Consider the following 22,004-nt stretch of genomic DNA (forward strand, 5'->3'; position numbering starts at 1 on the left):
TGTCTGTCCGTCCGTCTGTCTGTCTGTTTATCTGTCTGTCTGTCTATCTGTATGTCTGTCCGTCTGTCCATCCATCTGTCTGTCTGTCTGTCTGTCTGTCTGTATGTATGTCTGTCCGTCCGTCCATCTGTCTGTCTGTCTGTCTATCTGTCTGTTTTTCTGTCTGTCTGTTTATCTGTCTGTCCGTCTATCCGTCCATCCATCTGTCTGTCTATCTGTCTGTATATATGTCTGTCCGTCCATCTGTCTGTCTGTCTGTATATCTGTCCTTACGTCTGTCTGTCTGTCTGTCCGTCCCTCCATCTGTCTGTCTGTCTATCTGTCTGTTTTTCTGTCTGTCTGTTTATCTGTCTGTCTGTCTATCTGTATGTCTGTCCATCCATCTGTCTGTCTGTATGTATGTCTGTCCATCCGTCTGTCTGTCTATCTGTCCTTATGTGTGTCCGTCCGTCTGTCCGTCCGTCTGTCTGTCTGTCTGTCTGTCTGTCTGTCAAGTCTGTCTGTCAATCTGTCTGTCTGTCTATCTGTATGTCTGTCAATCTGTCTGTCTGTCAATCTGTCTGTCTGTCTATCTGTATGTCTGTCTGTCTGTCTGTCTGTCCGTCTGTCATCTGTCTGTCTGTCTATCTGTCTGTTTATCTGTCTGTCTATCATCTAGCAAGGAAGGAGACATTTGAAACATGCATGAGGACAGACTAAAAATGAATCTTCATGAGGCAAAAAAAACGTAATAAAAATAGAACAAAGTTACTATAAATCTCAATTTTTCATGTCTGATGCTGTTGGAAAATGTCTGTAAACGTTGGCATGAGATATTCTTTGAGTCTCAATAAGTTTATATGAGGGACACAAATGGCACCGTTTCTTGTGCTTTGATGGTCATTGATGGAAAAGTCAGGTATCACTCCAGGTTTTCTATCGCTTTCAACCATCTTATCTGTGTTTTGTGGAGTGTGTGTGTGTGTGTGGATTATTCTCCTGGCTGGTCAAAGATATCTCCACTGATAACGTCTGACAAGAGCTTGACCACTTAAAGGACACAGACAGCTTATCCTATATCTGTCTTCAGAAACACAGGGCCATTGTGGGTGCAAATGTGGCACTGCAGCAGCGCTTTTCAATCCTGATTTATTCATTTGTTTGTTTGTTTATTTATTATTTTTATAACAATAATAATTATTAGTATTAGTATTATTAATATACTGTTGTTATTATTATTAAATATTTTTTAAATAAAATAATGATAATAATTATTGCCATTATCATTAGTAGTAGTAGTATTAGTATACGTTATTATTTTTAATAAATATTAATTAAATAAATAAATAAATAATTATTATTTTGTTTTTATTATTATATATGTTTTATTTTTTTATATTAATTTAATAATAATAATAATAATAATAATAATAATATATTTATTTAATAACACAAACATGTTTATTGAATAAATACGGTATATATTCATTAATGTATTTAATATTAATGAATATTACAATGCCTTACTAAGCTTTAACCTAAAAGTTTTGGGGGGTAAGAGTAAATTCCTCACAAGTCTTTCTTTTCTTCTGCTTTTCAGAAACATTAATGGACACCCGGACCGCCACAGCAGAGCTCGGGTGGACGGCGTACCCTTCTTCAGGGGTGAGTGTGTGTTTGGATGAATAAATGACCTACAGAACTGCTCACACTATGTCTTTTATTTTTAGAAAAGCACATTAAACCAAAACCAACTTCTATTCACCCTTTAGCAACAGCTTACTAGACAAAGAGAGACTAGGTCTAAATAGTTTCAGATTAGCTCTAAAGTACGCCGTAAAATATGTTTGTACTACAGGTGCCTGAACAGTAAAATTAACACACGCACGCACGCACGCACACACGCACACCTCTTTCTCTCCTTGCTGATGGGTACAAAGCAAAACCCTCATTGCAGTCGCCGTATGCATTACACTCCACAGTTCAGACGAACTTAATGACATAATGGGTCCACTTAAGGTAAAAAAGCACCTCTGAATCCATCTAAATGGTCTGGACGAGAGCGGGCTACTCAAAGACAGCCGCAGCACTGCTGAACCTGCTGAGAAATATAAAGGTTTCACTGAACTCTCAAAAAGGCACAAGAAATTGTTCTGTCTGAGTGTTTTCCGTATTATTTCATGGAGGTTCTGTAGAAAGTGATACTGTTTCCGTTGGATGGTGTTGTCGAGTGAACATATATCTGCATAATAGCACACTGACTGGCTTTGTTTCCATCCACCTATTTTTATGCATTTTGGGATGGAAACACCTAGATGCGCATAAATTCTAAGAAGACATGCGCATAAACTATGATTTACCAAATAAATTCCTTGATGCGCATCTGTAACCCCCCCACCTCAGGCCCTACTCGCCCCGCTCTGTTCAGGCCTCGAACCCGGGTCTCCGGCGTGAGTTAACACTCTTAACAAGGAGGCTAAAGCCGCAGCCTCTAGCATCAGTTGCTAAAGTGTGTCTTGAGGGCTTTATCTGCCCTCCATGGCAGATAAAGCCCTCCATGATGTGACCAGCGGCTTCATAATCAAACACCCCGACGCTGCTTTCATCGTCGCGGGTGATTTTAACAAAGCAAACCTAAAGAAAGTATTGCCAAACTTTCACCAGCATGTCTCCTGTCCCACACGAGGAGCAAACACACTGGATCATTGCTACTCTCCGTTTAAGAACGCCTACAAAGCTCGTTCACAGCCAGCTTTTGGCAAATCGGACCATGCCGCCATTTTCCTCACACCGGAATATAAACAAAGGCTCGTTCAAGAGCCCCCGGTGAGGAGGGAAGTCAAACGCTGGTCATCCCATTCAGAGATCACGCTACAGGCAGCTCTTGATGACGTCGACTGGGACATGTTCCGCGCGAGTTCTGAAGACGTCAGCGAGTTCACAGAAGTGGCGCTCTGCTTTATTAACACACTGACAGAGCAAGCCACACAAACATTAACTATAACGTCCTTCCCTAATCAGAAACCGTGGGTGGACAGTTCAATTCGCACTGCAGTAAACTCGCGCACCACCGCTTACAATGCCGGTCTCCTAACGGGGGATATGAGGGAGTACAAAGCTTCATGTTACGCTCTCCGGCGCGCCGTTAAAGCCGCAAAACTCCGCTATAAAGACAGAGTGGAATCTCATTTCCAACTCAACGACTCCCGGCGGATGTGGCAGGGACTGAGAACCATCTGTGCTTTTGGAACTAAATCCTCTGCAGAGGTGAGAGCTGATCCGTTACTGGTGAACGAGTTAAACTCTTTCTACGCTCGCTTTGATGGTAATCGCGGCAGCGCGACTCCGGCGAGTGACGCGTCAGAGAGAGTCCCTCAGAGCAGCAACGGTCACGTGATCTCTGTCTCGGAGGACGAGGTTCGGAGGGCACTCAAACGTGTGGATGTCAGGAAAGCTGCTGGGCCGGATGGTATTTCAGGTCGTGTTCTGCGGTCCTGTGCTGATCAGCTCGCAGGGCTCTTTACATCCATATTCAACGAGTCCCTTGCTACATCTGTTGTCCCCACCTCCTTCAAACGATCCTCCATCATCCCTGTACCTAAGATCAGTAAACCCTCTTGCCTAAATGACTATCGTCCAGTGGCTCTCACATCTTTAGTCATGAAGGTCTTTGAGAGACTCATTAAAAACAACATTTGCTCCTCCATTCCTGACACTTTGGACCCTCTTCAGTTTGCCTATCGTCCCAATAGATCGACTGAAGATGCCATTTCTCACGTCCTTCACTCCTGCCTCACTCACATCGACAGCAAAAGTGGGAACTATGTCAGGCTGCTATTTATTGACTATAGCTCAGCCTTTAACACCATAGTTCCCATTAAGCTAACACACAAACTCCTGGATCTAGGCCTGAATTCTTCTCTCTGCCTCTGGATTGAAGATTTCCTCACTGGCAGACCCCAGGCGGTGAGAGTAGGCCAGTTCACCTCCACCTCCATCACCCTGAGTGTTGGAGCTCCACAGGGCTGTGTGCTGAGTCCCCTGCTCTACTCTCTCTACACCCATGACTGTTTGTCCACACACAGCTCCACCTCGATCATCAAGTTTGCTGATGATACTGTTGTCCTGGGTCTCATCTCCAACAACAATGAGACGGCATACTTGGACGAAGTGGAGCAACTGACATCATGGTGCCAGGACAACTGTCTCTCTCTGAATGTTAACAAGACCAAAGAACTGATTGTGGACTTCAGGAAGAGACAGCATCGGTCATACTCCCCTCTCATGATCAGCGGGACACCGGTAGAGAGAGTGAGCAGCTTCAAATACCTGGGTGTGAACATCTCCGAGGATCTGACCTGGACTACACACATCCAGACACAGGTGAAAAAAGCCAGGCAAAGACTGTACCACCTGCGCCAGCTGAGGAAATTCAGGGTTTCACCAGCCATCCTGAAAACTTTCTATCGAGGGGCGATAGAAAGTGTCCTGACTCAGTGCATCACAGCGTGGTACGGGAACAGCACCAGTCACGACTGCAAAGCCCTGCAAAGAGTGGTGCGCTTATCCGAGCGCATCTCAGGCTCAGCTCTCCCGTCTCTGCAGGACATCTTCACCAAACGCTGCAGAGGTAGAGCTACTAAAATCATCAGAGACATTAATCACCCTGCAAACTCTCACTTCACCCTGCTGCCATCTGGTAAGCGCTTCCGTAGCCTGATGGCAAAGACTGAAAGACTCAGGAGGAGTTTCTTCCCCCAGGCCATCAGACTCCTGAACTCAGTCACGTGACTCACTTCACCCCCGCACACGCATAAACATACGGTCTTTCAACATTAACATCCACATACTGCAATTGCACTGCACTTTACTTTACGTCCCTATTGTTACTGCGTAACAACCTGTAATAAACCTTGCACATTATACTTCTTTATATATACATATTATATATTTTATGTTAACCACTTATTTTTAAGTCTACAGTTTATCTCACTTATCATCCACATATTTTTTATATTTTTATTTTTATCTTATTTCCTATTTTTATCTTTTACTTGATTTATTTATAATTCTACTTATGTTAATACTTTTTATTCTAACTTTATTCTATTTCTATTTAATTTCTTGTAACTGTTATTTGCACTGTCCATGGAGCGGACCTGTTTACATTTCACTGCCAGTTGTATATTGTGTATATAACTGTGTATGTGACAAATAAAACTCTTGAATCTTGAGATCAGAGGAGTGAGGTTTACTCGCACAGCGACTACTAGCTGGCCTCAGTTACACATCAAAAAAGTCATGTAACTTTCCGCAATGGGATGGCATAACTGAACTAACCTTCGGACCAATCTTGTTGCAAAGCATTTGAAATGTTGTTTTGGTCATTCTGAAATGCCTGAACAAGGTCTGTCGTCAAAGTGGTTCGATATAATTACCTGCCAGAACTCTTACAGGACTGCGTTCACAAACAGCAGGCATCCGAAAACAAGATAACATGATTGTGTTTATTGCGTTTCGTCCGCACACTCTGAGGTGCAAGTCATTTATTATATGTGACCCTGGACCACAAAACCAGCTATAAGGGTACATTTTTTGAAATTGAGATGTATACACCATCTGAAAGCTGAATAAATAAGAGTTCCATTGATGTGTGGTTTGTTAGGATAGGACAATATTTGGCCAGGGTTACAACTGTTTGAAAATCTGGAATCTGAGGGTGCAAAAAAAATCGAAATATTGATAAAATCGCCTTTAAAATCGTCCAAATGAAGTCCTTAGCAACGCATATTACTACTAATAATAATTTTTTATATATTTACGGTAGGCAATTTACAAAATATCTTCATGGGACATGTTCTTTACTTAATATCCTAATAATTTTGACCCATACAATGCATTGTTGGCTATTGCCACAAATATGCTAGCAGCCATATCACCATGTAGCCCAAGACTGGTTTCCCACTGAAGCTAAGCAGGGCTGAGCCTGGTCAGTACCTGGATGGGAGACCAACTGGGAAAACTAGGTTGCTGCTGTTAGAGGTGTTAGTGAGGCCAGCAGGGGGTCCTAACGCCCCAATAGTGATGGGGACACTGTACTGTAACAAGCGCTGTCCTTCGGATGAGACGTTAAACCGAGGTCCTGATTCTCTGGGGTCATTAAAAATCCCAGGATGTCATTCGATAAAGAGTAGGGGTGTAACCCCGGCATCCTGGCCAAATTTGCCCATTGGCCCTGTCCATCATGGCCTCCTAATCATCCTCATATATATACACGATTGTCGTCTCTCCACCAATAAACTGGCGCAATATGGCTGCCGCCGCATCATCCAGGTGGATGCTGCACATTGGTGGTGGATGAGGATATTCCCCCCTTCTATGTAAAGCACTTTGAGTGCCTAAAAGCGCTATATTTAATTAAATATACCCGTGCGACTTATGACTGGTTTTGTGGTCCAGGGTCACGTATACGAAAATGATTATATGCAGTGGCTTCTCCTACTGCAGCAACTTCCATTTGTCTTATTGATATTGAGCACCAGTTTATCAGGAAGTGACGATTTTGTTCTCTTCGGCTCACTGGATGGAAATTCTCAACTTTGGATGGAAACCATAGCTAGTGTGAGCTCATTTTTGTCCTGACCATCTGCATCCATGACATGCGGCCGTTTCGGCTTCTGTAACGTCATGCTCATAGCTCCACCCACACTGAAATCTCACTGGTCTCAAATAATTTCACTTCACATTACTCTGAAACATGAAAATACATTCTGATCAGCCGTGATTCAGCCGCTTCATGGAATTTTGTTCCTTCGAGGACAGAAAAAAACTGGATACTTGTGCCATGCCTGGTTAGGACAGTGTTAAACATGTCCATTTCCTTGCAACACATTTACTATGGTCAATGGCAAATAATACGATTGTCTGGAGTGAGCCATGATATTTTGACAGAAAGTATAATCATACAAAGATTGCAGGAGGACACCCCCCCCCCCCCCTCTCTCTCCCTCTATCTCTCTCTCTCTCTGCCCATTTGACCAGCTGTGCTATAAAAAATTAATAATAAAAGTATCCACAGATGGTCACCGGAGGCCACACACACCCACACTAGTATATGACACGCACGTCTGACAGTGATGGACAGGGAATTTAGTGAGAGGAAATCCATTAGCTCATCATGTGACAGACAGCCGGATTCCTCCCTGTAATTAGTGCAGTTTGCTGAGGCAAGCATCACTGGTGCTGTTGCTGAAGGTGAAGGATTTGAACAAACGCCAAATATTAAACTTTGTCACTTCGTAGTGGCATGTTTTGCACTTTGTCAAATATGTCCATCCATCCATCCAACTGGTGCATGTTTTTCATGGACAAGTGCCACTCACATTTACTTCAGATGATGTCAAATCCATCCATCCATGGATGGATGGATGGATGGATGAATTGGATGGGTGTCCTTGCTTGTGCCTCAAGAGAGGAATCACAAAGATACATAACAGCTACAAGTATGCACTACTTGCTTTATGCAAGCACTATAGTATAAATCACAATACAGGATTTACCCTATTATACTTTATCGACACAAACAGCCACCCATAAATATAGCCAATAAACAAAGCATCCGGCTGTCTTTGAGTTCACATGAACAACAGTTAAGTTACTCGTCAGGCTACAGAAGAATACCATAATTCCTCCGTTCAATTCAAGACATCGAGAGTCACGCAGACCTATATCAGCCCAGCCACAACACATAATTGGGAATAACATGCCTTACCTTAACACAGAATCGACCACAGAGGCCTGGGGTGTGATTCCTTTGCTGTTCGTCCAGAAATCCAAGAAGTGGATATTTATATTCTTTCTACAAATCTTTGAGTTGTACTAAACATGAGTGGAATTTGCACCGCAGCGCCACCACACCTCGACGCTCATGACAAGAATAGCATGTATAGTTATCTTCATCGAAGTGGTTTTGAAAGGTTTAAATCGCCGTCATGCATGAATGTAATAGTATATTTTTGCAATTTTACACATAATAATCCACAATGGTCATATTACACAAAAATGAAATTGCACATCAAAATAACACATTGTCAATATTTTTTGAAACACCCCCCCAAAAAAATTATTTTCACACAAATCACGTTTTCCATGTCTTATAACGGGAGCCGAGCTCCCCCTAGCTCCCCCGTAGTTCGCACCCTGCATCCATCCATCCATCCATCAGGTGCATGTTTTTCTAACAAGTGCCACTCAGATTTCATTCATTCATTCATTCATTCATTCATTGATGCATGTCATTATATGATCACAGATATTTTTTAAATATATAAATATTTTCTTCTATGTAATAAATTCTGTATTTATTTCATTGATTGTTATTCTTTTCACTTTGTGGTGGCATGTTTTACATGGACTTACATTTACTTCATATAATGTATATTCAATTATTATGTGAATTATGTGATAAATTATAAGTTAATAATGCATGAATTATATTTATGTATTATTGTTGTTATTATTATTGTTGTGGTTATATTTACTTCAGATAATGTATATTTTGTTATTATAAAGATGATATAATACATTTAAAATGTATTATTATGATTATTATAGTTATAATAATAATCAACATTATTAATAATTAATAATCATTATTCGGGGGGCGGTCATAGTTTTTAAAAAAAAATTCTTTTGGACTATATATTGTGAGATTTGTTTTTTGTCTTGCTATTCATTCAGTTTTTTCTTAGTCTTCTGCTCTTTTCTCGTCACTTCATTCTCTCTTTGGGGTCACATGGGAAGGTTTAACCCTACTCGTCCTTCACACGCACTATTGATTGCTTTCACGATTCATTCACACCATTTGGCGAATTCTCACAGCTGCCCCTCTAGCAAACCCGCATCAGTTTTTCTCTAATACGTCTTGCTTTCCATTAGCCCCCCTCTTTTTCTCTTAAAGAAATCCCTAAAATCCCTCATTTCTCACAGACCTCAGCCGGCCACTCCTGCTAAAAAGGCTCACGCACGCATCTTGAGCTCGAATGGCCGATTGTTCCCCTCTGTCTCTGCGATTACCTTTCATTCCTGCTTGCCCCGTCCCTCACCCAGAGGTCAGAGGTCGGCTGCTTCTTCAGCAGCCCATATTTAATTCATCACACCAGTCTGTGTATGTGTGTGTATAATGCTCCCAGGAGACTTAGAGAGATGCTCTTGATTATATGATGTATGCGCCATAGCTTGATTTCCCTTTCTGCTGTCACAGCAATCGTACTTTAGCATGTGCGAACGTATCGATCACATGGAGCCTGGGTGATTTGGAAGGGAAAGTGGACACTCACTCCATATCTGAATTAATTGCTCTGGCTGTGTCACGTGAAAGACTCTTAGTTGTCACTTTGATTCAGACTCTTTTTGTTGCCCCATAATGCAACAGGAGCAGCGCTGCTGGGTGTTTATGACAGTCACAATGTGAATTTGTTTAACAAATTTAGCCAGGGGACAGTGTCTGTGTGTATGTGGATGTGTGTTTGTACCCTACAATCTACAAACCTAGAAATTGTCTTATTTGTGTTGGCATTGTTTTAGCTTAAAAACTTTTAGCAAAAGAGACTTTAATTCAAAGTGACTTGTGCTACCAAGCAAATGTTTGGAGTTGGTAAGATTTAATGGTTTAATGGTTCTCTTTTGCCTCCTGAACTGTGTGCACCACCCTGGCCTCCTGAACTGTGTGCACTAGGGATGGGCGATATCTTATCGTTTGCGATATACCGGTAAAAATTCTCCCCACGATAAGAATTTGACTTCCCGCGATAATAACGATAAAGCCTAGTTGATAGCGCGACCCATCCGCACCGTGCCAACGCTGGCCGTCTCTTGATGCTTAAAGCGGTTACTTTATGGTGGCTGCGTTCGTCAATTTGTATAGCTGAACGGGGGTTGGAGAGAGAATTTTCTTGTGGTGCCCCCGCACCACTCGGTGCCCTAAGTGCCGCGCAATGGGAGCGGCGGCACTGAATCCGCATCTCACGTGCAGAGCGAAAACAACTATGGCGGAAGAGTTCATAACTAAACGAGGGGCTACCTGAGGGCAATCTGAACCTGTACATACAGATGTATTTTCACTCGCTGAGCACTTGGACTGAGCGCTTAAGAGATTCTGTCTCAATCGATCGGTAAAGCACACTATTTCAGTTCATCTCAATGAATGCGCAGTGCATTTGACGCACAGTAAACACTAGTGTGAGGCGCGCGACTGAGAGCGCTCAGTGTTTCACACACACTCAAAGAGAGAGCGAGAGAGTCGTACACAACACAGAATTGACGTGCTACATGTAAACAATATCCTTTGTTGTATTTTCCTGTAAAATAATAGCGTTTATTTGGAATTATTCAGCCTTTCGTGAACAGGAAGAAACGAATGCACAAACGGGAATCTCATTGGCTGGCGTGTGCACCTATTACTGTGCCTGTTTTGATTTCAGCAAATCGGTTAGAATGAGCGCTGACAACGTGATTAATATTCATGAACTCAGAAGCTCAATATTCCTTAGTGCAGTTTATTTTTATTAGTAGAAGAATTCGTGGTATTATTATCTTATCAACTCAAATTACTGAAGTTCTATCATTAAATCATTATTTTCAACTTTTTTGTAATCTGAAGACATTTTTGGGATAATTACTTTTGCGGTTTCTGCTATTTTTACCACTTTTTGCACCATGTATGAATAAATACAGAATCGGTTTACATGTAAAACTTGTCATTGATTTTAATTATTATTGTTTGTATGGTCTGATGTTTTTCAGCACAGTTGCACTATTTAAACATTACCTGCACCTTTACAGAAGACAATTATATCTGCAACTTTTCCATTTCTGAAAAGGCTGGTGTGAAATTTGACATAAAAAAAAATTAATGAATTATTTATTTATTTATATATATATATATATATATATATATATATATATATATATATATATATATATATATATATATATATATATATATATATATATATATATATATATATATATATATATATATATATATATATATATATTTATTATTTTTTTTTTTAATGTATTATAGGAGCCTATTTGATGACATGTACGTTTTACTTTAGATCATTGTTTGTTTTTCTGAAACTCGCAAGAATGCATGCAGCTTTCACTTGTATCCAAAAACATGGGGAATGATACTACATTTATCGTCATTGATATCGTTATCGCAATAAATACTAGAAAATATCGGGATAAATTTTTAAGTCCATATCGCCCATCCCTAGTGTGCACCGCCCTGGCCTCCTGAACTGTGTGCACCGCCCTGGCCTCCTGAACTGTGTGCGCCGCCCTGGCCTCCTGAACTGTTTGTGCTGCCCTGGCCTCCTGAACTGTGTGCGCCGCCCTGGCCTCCTGAACTGTGTGTGCCGCCCTGGCCTCCTGAACTGTGTGCGCCGCCCTAGCCTCCCTGGCCTCCTGAACTGTGTGCGCCGCCCTGGCCTCCTGAACTGTGTGCACCGCCCTGGCCTCCTGAACTGTGTGCGCCTCCCTGGCCTCCTGAACTGTTTGTGCTGCCCTGGCCTCCTGAACTGTGTGCGCCGCCCTGGCCTCCTGAACTGTGTGCACCACCCTGGCCTCCTGAACTGTGTGCGCCGCCCTGGCCTCCTGAACTGTGTGCGCCGCCCTGGCCTCCTGAACTGTGTGCGCCGCCCTGGCCTCCTGAACTGTGTGCACCACCCTGGCCTCCTGAACTGTGTGCGCCGCCCTGGCCTCCTGAACTGTGTGCGCCGCCCTGGCCTCCTGAACTGTGTGCACCACCCTGGCCTCCTGAACTGTGTGCGCCGCCCTGGCCTCCTGAACTGTGTGCGCCGCCCTGGCCTCCTGAACTGTGTGCGCCGCCCTGGCCTCCTGAACTGTGTGCGCCTCCCTGGCCTCCTGAACTGTTTGTGCTGCCCTGGCCTCCTGAACTGTGTGCGCCGCCCTGGCCTCCCTGGCCTCCTGAACTGTGTGCGCCGCCCTGGCCTCCTGAACTGTGTGCACCACCCTGGCCTCCTGAACTGTGTGCGCCGCCCTGGCCTCCTGAACTGTGTGCGCCGCCCTAGCCTCCCTGGCCTCCTGAACTGTGTGTGCCGCCCTGGCCTCCTGAACTGTGTGCGCCGCCCTAGCCTCCCTGGCCTCCTGAACTGTGTGCGCCGCCCTGGCCTCCTGAACTGTGTGCGCCGCCCTGGCCTCCTGAACTGTGTGTGCCGCCCTGGCCTCCTGAACTGTGTGCGCCGCCCTAGCCTCCCTGGCCTCCTGAACTGTGTGTGCCGCCCTGGCCTCCTGAACTGTGTGCGCCGCCCTGGCCTCCTGAACTGTGTGTGCCGCCCTGGCCTCCTGAACTGTGTGCGCCGCCCTAGCCTCCCTGGCCTCCTGAACTGTGTGCGCCGCCCTGGCCTCCTGAACTGTGTGCGCCGCCCTGGCCTCCTGAACTGTGTGTGCCGCCCTGGCCTCCTGAACTGTGTGCGCCGCCCTAGCCTCCCTGGCCTCCTGAACTGTGTGCGCCGCCCTGGCCTCCTGAACTGTGTGTGCCGCCCTGGCCTCCTGAACTGTGTGCGCCGCCCTGGCCTCCTGAACTGTGTGCGCCGCCCTGGCCTCCTGAACTGTGTGCGCCGCCCTGGCCTCCTGAACTGTGTGCGCCGCCCTAGCCTCCCTGGCCTCCTGAACTGTGTGCGCCACCCTGACCTCCTGAACTGTGTGCGCCGCCCTAGCCTCCCTGGCCTCCTGAACTGTGTGTGCCGCCCTGGCCTCCTGAACTGTGTGCGCCGCCCTGGCCTCCTGAACTGTGTGCGCCGCCCTGGCCTCCTGAACTGTGTGCGCCGCCCTGGCCTCCTGAACTGTGTGCGCCGCCCTGGCCTCCTGAACTGTGTGCGCCACCCTGGCCTCCTGAACTGTTTGCGCCGCCCTGGCCTCCCTGGCCTCCTGAACTGTTTGCGCCACCCTGGCCTCCTGAACTGTGTGCGATTCCATCACAGCCTAAAGTATCGTGAAGATTAGTCCGGTGACGTCGGACTGTGCAGGACTTTCCAGAGCCCACTGGATTTCATCCTCCACATATAAGCTTAATAAAGCCTGGACCTCGTCATCGATCCATTGTTTAGTTTTTTTAACTCCATTGTTGATTCGAATAGCCAACAATTCTTACTGCACACACTGCAACAGTCTTTTAGGTTGAAATAAAATGCTGCGTGAACCAATCAGCATGTTCAAGTCCCACCCCCGAGTTCCTCAACTTTGAGTACTGCCTCGCGAGCAGGGCCGTTTTGAGGGGGACATTTTTACCTGGAACTTTATTTAGACCCTGGTTCCTGCGTTCAAAACACACCGAGTACCACCCCAAAGTCCCTAGTTCCTGGAGAAAGTTCCCGCGGTGGAAACGCAGCTTTTGATAAAGTACTACCTGGCGAGCAGGGACGTTTTGAGGGCGAAATTTTTACCCGGAACTTAATTTAGAGCCTGGTTCCTCCAGTCGAAACACGCAGAGTACCACCCCAAAGTCCCTAGTTCCTGGGGAAAGTTCCTGCGGTGGCTATATAAACTCCCTGGTAGTTAAACCCATGGCCTTGGCATTGCTAGTGTCATGCTCTACTGTTTAAGCTCTACTGTTTTTTCAACAAGGAAACACAAAAGGAGAAAATTTTATATTTTTCCCCCGATCAATTTAAAGCATTGATGTGGTCAAGCTCCAAAAATGACTAAAAAGTAAACAACAACAACAACAACATACATGCATTACATTCCGAGCCATACAAGATTTATTTCCTATCGGTCTTTCTTTCTCTGTCTCTGTGCCTCATGATTCCCTTCAGTGGTTTCTCTGGATGTACCAATTGAGAAGCCTTGGCTGCTGTAGTAAAAAAAAAGACTTTGTTGTGTGTGTGTGTGTGGTAGATTAAAAAAAGGCCTTAATTGAAGTCTACCCAGCATTTTTGCTCTTCTGTTCTTCTGAAAGCAATTTAGCCCTCCATCCCTCTCTCTGACAAGCTAAACAAGGACGGTCACTATCTTTTGCTGTTTTCTCTTTGCTCAATCACAGCCGTCCATGTGCCTGCAGCTTTTCAGATGCCCTTCGTTCCATTCCCTCTTTATTCATCTTTCATTTCCCCCCCTTTCTTTTCTAATCTCACACACTCGTTCTCACTCTGGAAGCCTTTTGCTTGCCGTTTTCGTTTTTCTGTTAAAATATCTAGACATCCTTAAAATATGATCAGGGTTTTTGTATACACTACTGTTCAAAGGTTTGGGGTCGGTACACTGTAAAAAATTATATGATCAATAAGTTATGACAACACATTTTTTTTCATTGCTTTAACTCAAAATACAAAAATACAAATAAATATAAAATAAGTTAAGCATTTTTCAACTTTTTATGTTATACAAGTTTCAACATTTTTAAGTCAGTTTAAAGTAAGTTGAAATTACTTAAACATCCAAGTTGATTGTACTTAATTTAAGGCAGCTTTTATTTTTTACAGTGTAAGAATTGTGTGTTGTTTGTGTTTTGGGTTGTGTATGTTTTTGAAAGAAGTTTCTTTTGCCCACCAAGGCTGCATTTATTTGTTCAAAAATACAAAAAATATATATAATATTGTAAAATATTATTACAATTTTAAATAACTATGTCTATATCATTTTAAAATGTAATTGATTCCTACACTGTAAAAAATATATATATTTAAAAAGTAAGTTACCTGGTTGCCTTTAAATTTTGAGTTCATTGAAATTAAAAATTTTAGTTAATACAATCAACATTTGCGAATCGACATCACCCATTATTAAAAGATTTTGTAAGCATATTGCGTATTGTGTGTTTTATTTGTAAAAATGCAGTGAAACATGCCAAATTGTGCTAGTTTCATGATTTATCACAACATATCATTTTTTTATTATGTGGTTCAGATACAATAATATTTTGAGTTTCTATTTATTAAACCAATTTCCTTCATTGTTTTAACTCGAATTTTGAAATTCAATGAACTTTTTAAATTTTAAGGCAATTTTTGATCCATTTAATGCATCCTTGCTGTATAAAAATGATAATTTTCTAAAATGTTACCCCAAATTCTATCTATCTATCTATCTATCTATCTATCTATCTATCTATCTATCCATCCATCCATCCATCCATCCATCCATCCATCCATCCATCCATCCATCCATCCATCCATCCATCCATCCATCCATCCATCCATCCATCCATCCATCCATCCATCCATCCATCCATCCATCCATCCATCCATCCATCCATCCATCCATCCATCCATCCATCCATCCATCCATCCATCCATCCATCCATCCATCCATCCATCCATCCATCCATCCATCCATCCATCCATCCATCCATCCATCCATCCATCCATCCATCCATCCATCCATCCATCCATCCATCCATCCATCCATCCATCCATCCATCCATCCATCCATTTCATGGAAAAGTGCCACTGACATTTACTTCAGATGATGTCAAATCCATCCATCCATCCATCCATCCATCCATCCATCCATCCATCCATCCATCCATCCATCCATCCATCCATCCATCCATCCATCCATCCATCCATCCATCCATCCATCCATCCATCCATCCATCCATCCATCCATCCATCCATCCATCCATCCATCCATCCATCCATCCATCCAGTGCATGTTTTTCATGGAAAAGTGCCTTAAAATACACTTGTATTAAATACATTGGCATACGTTTTAATTCAAATTGGTTACATATCACATATTAGTTCCAGCAAAAGCACTATGTGTGTAGCGCAGTGCTGCATGTAGTAGTTTTAGTATTTTTTTAGTTCGTTTTCATTCTATATAGAGTCACAGTGTGAAAACATGTGAGCCTGCGGTTTCTTTGCTTTAGGTGCTGCTTATGTGTGCAGTGTGAAACAGGTGTTACACTAGCGGTGTGTGCCTACTGCTGACCCGCTATATGTGCCACATTCCCACCTCACTAACGAATGACCAGCATGAGATTCATACCGCAAATAAGCTTGAGGGACTTGCTTTAGCTGCAGACGACATCTGTCTGTTGCGGAATCATATTTGAGAAGAGAATTCCGGACATTTATTGATTTCTAAGAGCAGATATTGTACAGATGCTGCATATTTCCTTGGGGATTTACACTTTCTCTTTTTAAAATAAAATCTGTCAGTAGAAAAAGACAGAAAAGAAAGACCAAAAACAACTGGGGGACACAGAGAATTTTTCGTATGGTCTGGATATATTTCACCTTCACAAGAGATTTTCACTTTAAAGAGGTTGCTGTCCCTTTACATAATGTTAGTAAAAGAACAAAACAAAACAAAAAGTTTACATTACTGTTATCCATCCTTTCTTTAAAACTTTTTGGCTACTGTGCCTTTAAATGTAAATGGACTGTTATAATTGGTTAAGTTCTTCTCATGTGAAATGATTTACAGCATCCCTGCATATTTGTTTAATACTGTGTGCATGTGTAAATGTAGGTGGCCATATGTTAATGTGCTCATGGTTGTGACATCATAACCACAACGATTTCTCAAAGACCCGTTTTTTGCCATTAGTTTCAACTTGAATTGATAAAACCCTCCACGGTAACGCTATAAAGTGCATTGCTTTGTGCTTGCTGCAATGCTCTGTGTGGTTGCTAGGGTGTTGCTATGTTATTTCTATGGTTCTAAACCACACAGAACACCCTAGCAACCATATTACAAATTATGCTTAAAAAACACTTTTGTAATGCCCTGGAAACTACCCAGAACACCCAAGCATTGTGACGGTAATACGGTGGGCAAGCACCACTCAGAAAGTGTAAAAAGCTCTTATTTTAATGTTTTTAGTGGGCACTGCTGGTTTATTTAAGTATGAACTCGAGGTTAAGTGTTGTTTTGCACCAAATTATCAAGAAGGAAATGTAGAGAGAAGGTGGCACTCATGCACACTATGCCATCTCTACTCGTGCACGTTAAGAACACTGTTCTTCAAAGAGCAATGGCCCGCAACAGCGCTACGTAAAGTGCAATCCCTCACACACTTCTGAGCGCAGTATGTGTGTGTTTTAAAGTGATTTCTCTGTGTTAAGTGCTTTGGGCCACTTAAGAACCCATATGGACGAGAGCATGTGTTTGCAAAGTCTGCGATGGACTTGTAGCTAGTTTTGAGTTAACACTTAGTGACAAGTTGCAGCGTGCGCAGGCTTTTTTCTTCCTCTCCTGCCGAGGTGTGTGTGAGAATAGATGTTCTCGCTGCATTTTCTGCCTTTAGATCACTTAAGTGGATGTACACGAGAATATCTGACCTTCTTTCTTGTATATTTAATGTCTTGTTCTCTTTTATACTTAGCAACAGCGCTACATATACAAACTACTCGGCCGATGCCACTTCCAGGAGGTGATTTAAGGCACGCCATGTCCTGTCCTAAAAACAAGACAAGTTTTTCCAAAGGCTGAGATCTCTCGGTGTCTAGTTGCCAAACTTTTGACGCTAGCATAAAGTCTGGACCACTTTGCAGTTTATCCTGGCCAAGAATTGCTGACTTAAACAGGATGAGACCGTGTGGCGTTATGTAATGTGATCAGCAGCCATTTGTGTTGTTTGTAAGTGACTTTTAGAGTCTTGCTTTTATGCTACTCAAACCCTCTGAACATCTTTTAAATCTTTCTCCGCCATTGACAAGTTTTTCCATCATTTTTGACACAACGCTTCCACACCATTGACAAGTCTTCCCAGCAAGTTATACATTAGGGGGTTTGCTGTTATCGATAAATGCCAACCCCACAAAGAGATATAGGATTGTGCACATTTTGGCGGGGTGTTGATGGACTCGGATGTACTCAATCTATGTTTTGATCATCGTTCTGAATCCGATCCGGACATAGTCTTTGATTTTTGAACCATTAAAAAATCACTTCAATGGTTCAAAAAATAAGTGCAACAACCCAATAAATTCAAAATAAACATAAACATCTTACCTTTAAGGATTTAAGATTTAAGTTGGAGGTTATCTTAACTTTAAGAAGTGATTTATGATTATTTTTAAGAAGATTCTTTTCAAGAATTTGAATACTTTTTACATTTTGTAGAACAATCTTTAAAAAAGATCAGAAGAAAAATATTAACCCTCTTGTGCTGTTCGGTCACTTTTAAATTTTTTGTTTTTAATTTTTAGAATTATTTACTTCGAAACAAAATGTGGTAATGGTTGTGCCAATTGCTATGTGGACAAATAAACACACACAAAATCATGGACATGATTCAAAAAGATTAAATGGTCCTGAAATAAATACTCCCACTTCGGTACGGTACGGTTCACGGTCAAAAATGACCATATTGAAAACAAATGGGAAGCAAATTTCTTCTAGTGAAAAAGTTTGGTATTGCCAAACAAAATCTTACTGAAAGCTCATTTTTTGAGTTATCAATCTCAAATTTGGAACACAATTTTTTTTTAGATTTATGGCTTTGAAATTCTCACAGTTTTAGAGTAAAAATATACAGTAGATTTCATTAAAACATTTAAATATATATATAATATATATATATAACTTTTTTTACTTTATTTGGTGCTTCACTTCAGCAATAAAGGGCCTTCTTTAAAAAAAGACCAAATTTAAGTAAACTAGAAAAAATCCAAGATTTACAACAGTTTATGTTGTAAATTCCATTTTCAAAAGTGATTAACAGGTAATACATGGATTATAACTATTCCATAAAGATAATTTAGTACTATAGAATCCCCTAAAAATATTAAATATTACATAAAAACATTATCAAACTTAAATATAGAACATTAATTTCATTCAAATAAAATAAAATGGCAAATTTGAGCAGCGCCAGAGGGTTAAGTTGTGTTTTTGGGACTGTTTTTTTTTACAAAAGATAAAAATATTCTTAAGAAGTATTTTCAGGAATTTAAAACATTCTTAACTTTTTTTCTTGAGAAAACAAGAATACAATTCTTCTTAACTGCTATTTTCTAAGTTATTTATAATGATTTTTAGGAAGGTTCTTTTCAAGAAGAATGTTAATACTTGTTTTGTAGAACAACTTTATCAAACTTTAACAAAAATATAAATACATTCTTAAAAGTTTTGTTCATTTATTTTTGTAAAATAAAACATTTCAAACTTTTTTCTTATGTAAGAAAATATGAAAGAAAGTTTTGTCAATCAGGCCCCAGGACTTCATATGCATTTTTGTATTTTTATTTTTGGTTGATGTAGGCCTTGTGTAGTATATGTTGTAGCCAGACTCTCAAACTGAGCCCAGACGAGCTTTTATTTCAAGCCTTTATTTCGTTTCTTTATTCTTGCTGCGATAAGTGTGAGCTTTAGAGGCCAATTTATTTGATCTTCATATTTAACCTAACCGACTATTTCTACACAAAAGAACCATTGATTGCCTCTCTGTCGACATGGAGGGTCTCATTCTGTTTGCGTTAAGTTTGCTGAATTTTTTTTTTTCAATCTTTTGTATGCTAAACCAAGAAGGTTTTATTTGTGATGGAACCTGTGCAGCATATTTTTGCAGAATTTTAACAATATTCACTTCCCAAAAATGTGGCACCTTCAGTTTCATTACCATTTTGGTATATCTTCTGCAAAATGTCCCACATTGCAGACAGAAATGTGAAAAATTAAACAGATTACATGTGGGCCAAGGGTCTTTTTGTTTAGTTACCTCTTTCAGTCAATCAATGACACATTTTCTTATTTTATTTCATTTTTATTTGCATGTTGTGTGAAGGCTTTTGGAGGAACAGGAACTTCTGCTATTATTGAATCTCATAGTACAGAGGACCTTGGCTCAGTGTCTTACTGTTCAAGGGTGTTTTGCAGTTTCTCTTTCTCGTACAGAATGTTTAGCTCTAATAGAGGTGAACAGCCTTGGATTGGCTCAAAAGCACACAGGGTCTCTGTAACCGTGACAACTGCCTTATTAAGCTGCAGAGGTTGCGGCTGATGACCATCTGGATAAAGAGATTTTTGTTTTGCTTATCTCTCTTTCGAGGTGTGTGATAAGTGAAACATATTAACTACCAAATTAAGTATTTTCATCTTTTTCAAGTTTATAAACAGAATTGATATCTCCTGTTGGTCTTATTTGGACAGTCGTGTCTCTTTCTCTCTCAGTTGGAGGCCGATATGATGAATGGCTGTTTATGAGTACCGTCATGTTCTAACAGCAGTAGGCACTGGATTGTTTGGGCAAAACTCTGTCTCTATGTAACTCATGGTCATTAACTCAACACATTAAGCGCTAAACCACCCCATGTCTCAATATTTTAAGCCACTATAACATGACAAACCAAGTATGACACAATTCTCCAACGTTTCTAAAGCTCATGATGGGGGGCTTCCTGGCAAGTCAGTCAGCAAATGTTCAATAATACGAGGTCTGTCATAAAATATTTGCTTCACGTAAAGTGTTCGACCTGATAAATCCATGTAATTTTAGTTCGACGAATGAAATCAGAATTTCAGACGGGGCCATCCAGCATCAAGAGGACTCTGGGGGTGTCCCAAACACCTCTATTACTGTTTAACCCTCTGGGGTTCTTCATTTATGGGTCACACTCAGGACCTTCGGGTCAAAAATGACCCGGAGGACGGGATTAAGATAAAAAAGATTTGAGTAAAATCAATGAAATATATTTTTGTTCAATAATATTTTTTCTTTTCTTTTTTGGTGTTTTGAGATAATTTTATGATTTATAATTAATATTTATGCAATAATTATGACCCATTTTTTCCCCATTGAATATAATAAAAATGTATATATAATAATATTATTATTTTTTTATTATTATTAAAGCTGTATTTCATTTCAGAGTCAATTCTAGGCCTCATGAAAGCAATTTTTTAAATGAGATCGGTGCCATCCGGTGGACACATTGAGCATTTTTATCACAGAATAGCACATTTTTACCAATATAGTGGATCTTGCGTTTGCTAAAAATTTTTTAAAAATCGTAGCTTCATCGGAATGGTCCGAAACTTAGTGACTTTATTGGTACTTGGTATATGAACACCCCAAACAATTGGGGACAGGATTTGAAAAGTCTAAGTGGTCTTAAAAAAAATTGTAACACTCAGGACCTTCGGGTCAAAAATTACCCCCATAGGAAATTAATGGGAAATTGGCAAAAATATGAAAATACAGAGTTTTTTTGTGCATACAATCTACAAATCAGCCAGAATGCAGAAAAAAGGGACTCAACAGTGAACACTCTAAAACATCAAGAGTGCAAAACAGACCCAAAACCCTGGCTGATTTGTAGATTGTATGCACAAAAAAACTATGTATTTTCATATTTTTGCCAATTTCCCATTCATTTCCAATGGGGGTCATTTTTGACCCAAAGGTCCTGAGTGTGACTATTTTTTTTACGACCACTTAGACTTTTCAAATCCTGTCCCCTATTTTTTTGGATGTTCATACCAAGTACCAATAAAGTCACCAAGTTTCGGACCATTCCGATGAAGCTACGATTTTTTTAATTTTTTTATAAAACGCTTCGAGTCATTTTCGACCCGAAGAATCCTAGAGGGTTAAGCGGGGATGCTTGAATCCAAATTTTTTGGAATCGACTTTGACTTCTGGGTTCTGCAATTAACTCTGGGATTAAATCATTTATTTATTCATTTTTAAGATTGGAGGAACAATTTCACCTAATCTTGCTGTGACTACACGCAGTGGCGGTTCTGGCTTATTTGGTGCCCTAGGCGAAATCAGAAATAATACTAAAAGGGAGGTGTCGTAGCAAAAACAACAACAACAAAACAGTTTGGGCGCATAAACGCAGAGTGAGAGCAGAGCCAGCTCATAAGAGAGCAATGTATTTTTGAGAGTGCACATCCAGTTTTGTGCAAGAGCGAAGGAAATCCGCCTGCAATTGGAGAGCCATTACATGGATGCGCTCTCGATATTAAATTACCTAAAGAAGAGAATAAAGTTTTGTCTGAAAGCTGAAGCCCCTCAGCGCTTTGCCGCCCTACACTCAAAAAAA

At 41.2% G+C, this 22,004-nt stretch overlaps 1 protein-coding gene across 1 annotated transcript in view; it reads left to right on the forward strand.

Moving 5' to 3' along the window:
- The window catches only part of ephb1 (EPH receptor B1), a 419,430-nt gene that overhangs the window by 130,521 nt on the left and 266,905 nt on the right, over nt 1–22,004 (forward strand). Inside the window, exon 2 of the mRNA XM_079818972.1 lies at nt 1,580–1,644. Within this exon, the coding sequence (XP_079675098.1) occupies nt 1,580–1,644 (65 nt within the window). The remainder of the gene's footprint in view (nt 1–1,579; nt 1,645–22,004) is intronic.

This window comes from Gobio gobio, assembly GCF_949357685.1.
Source record: "Gobio gobio genome assembly, chromosome: 6".
Lineage (NCBI taxonomy): Eukaryota > Metazoa > Chordata > Actinopteri > Cypriniformes > Gobionidae > Gobio > Gobio gobio.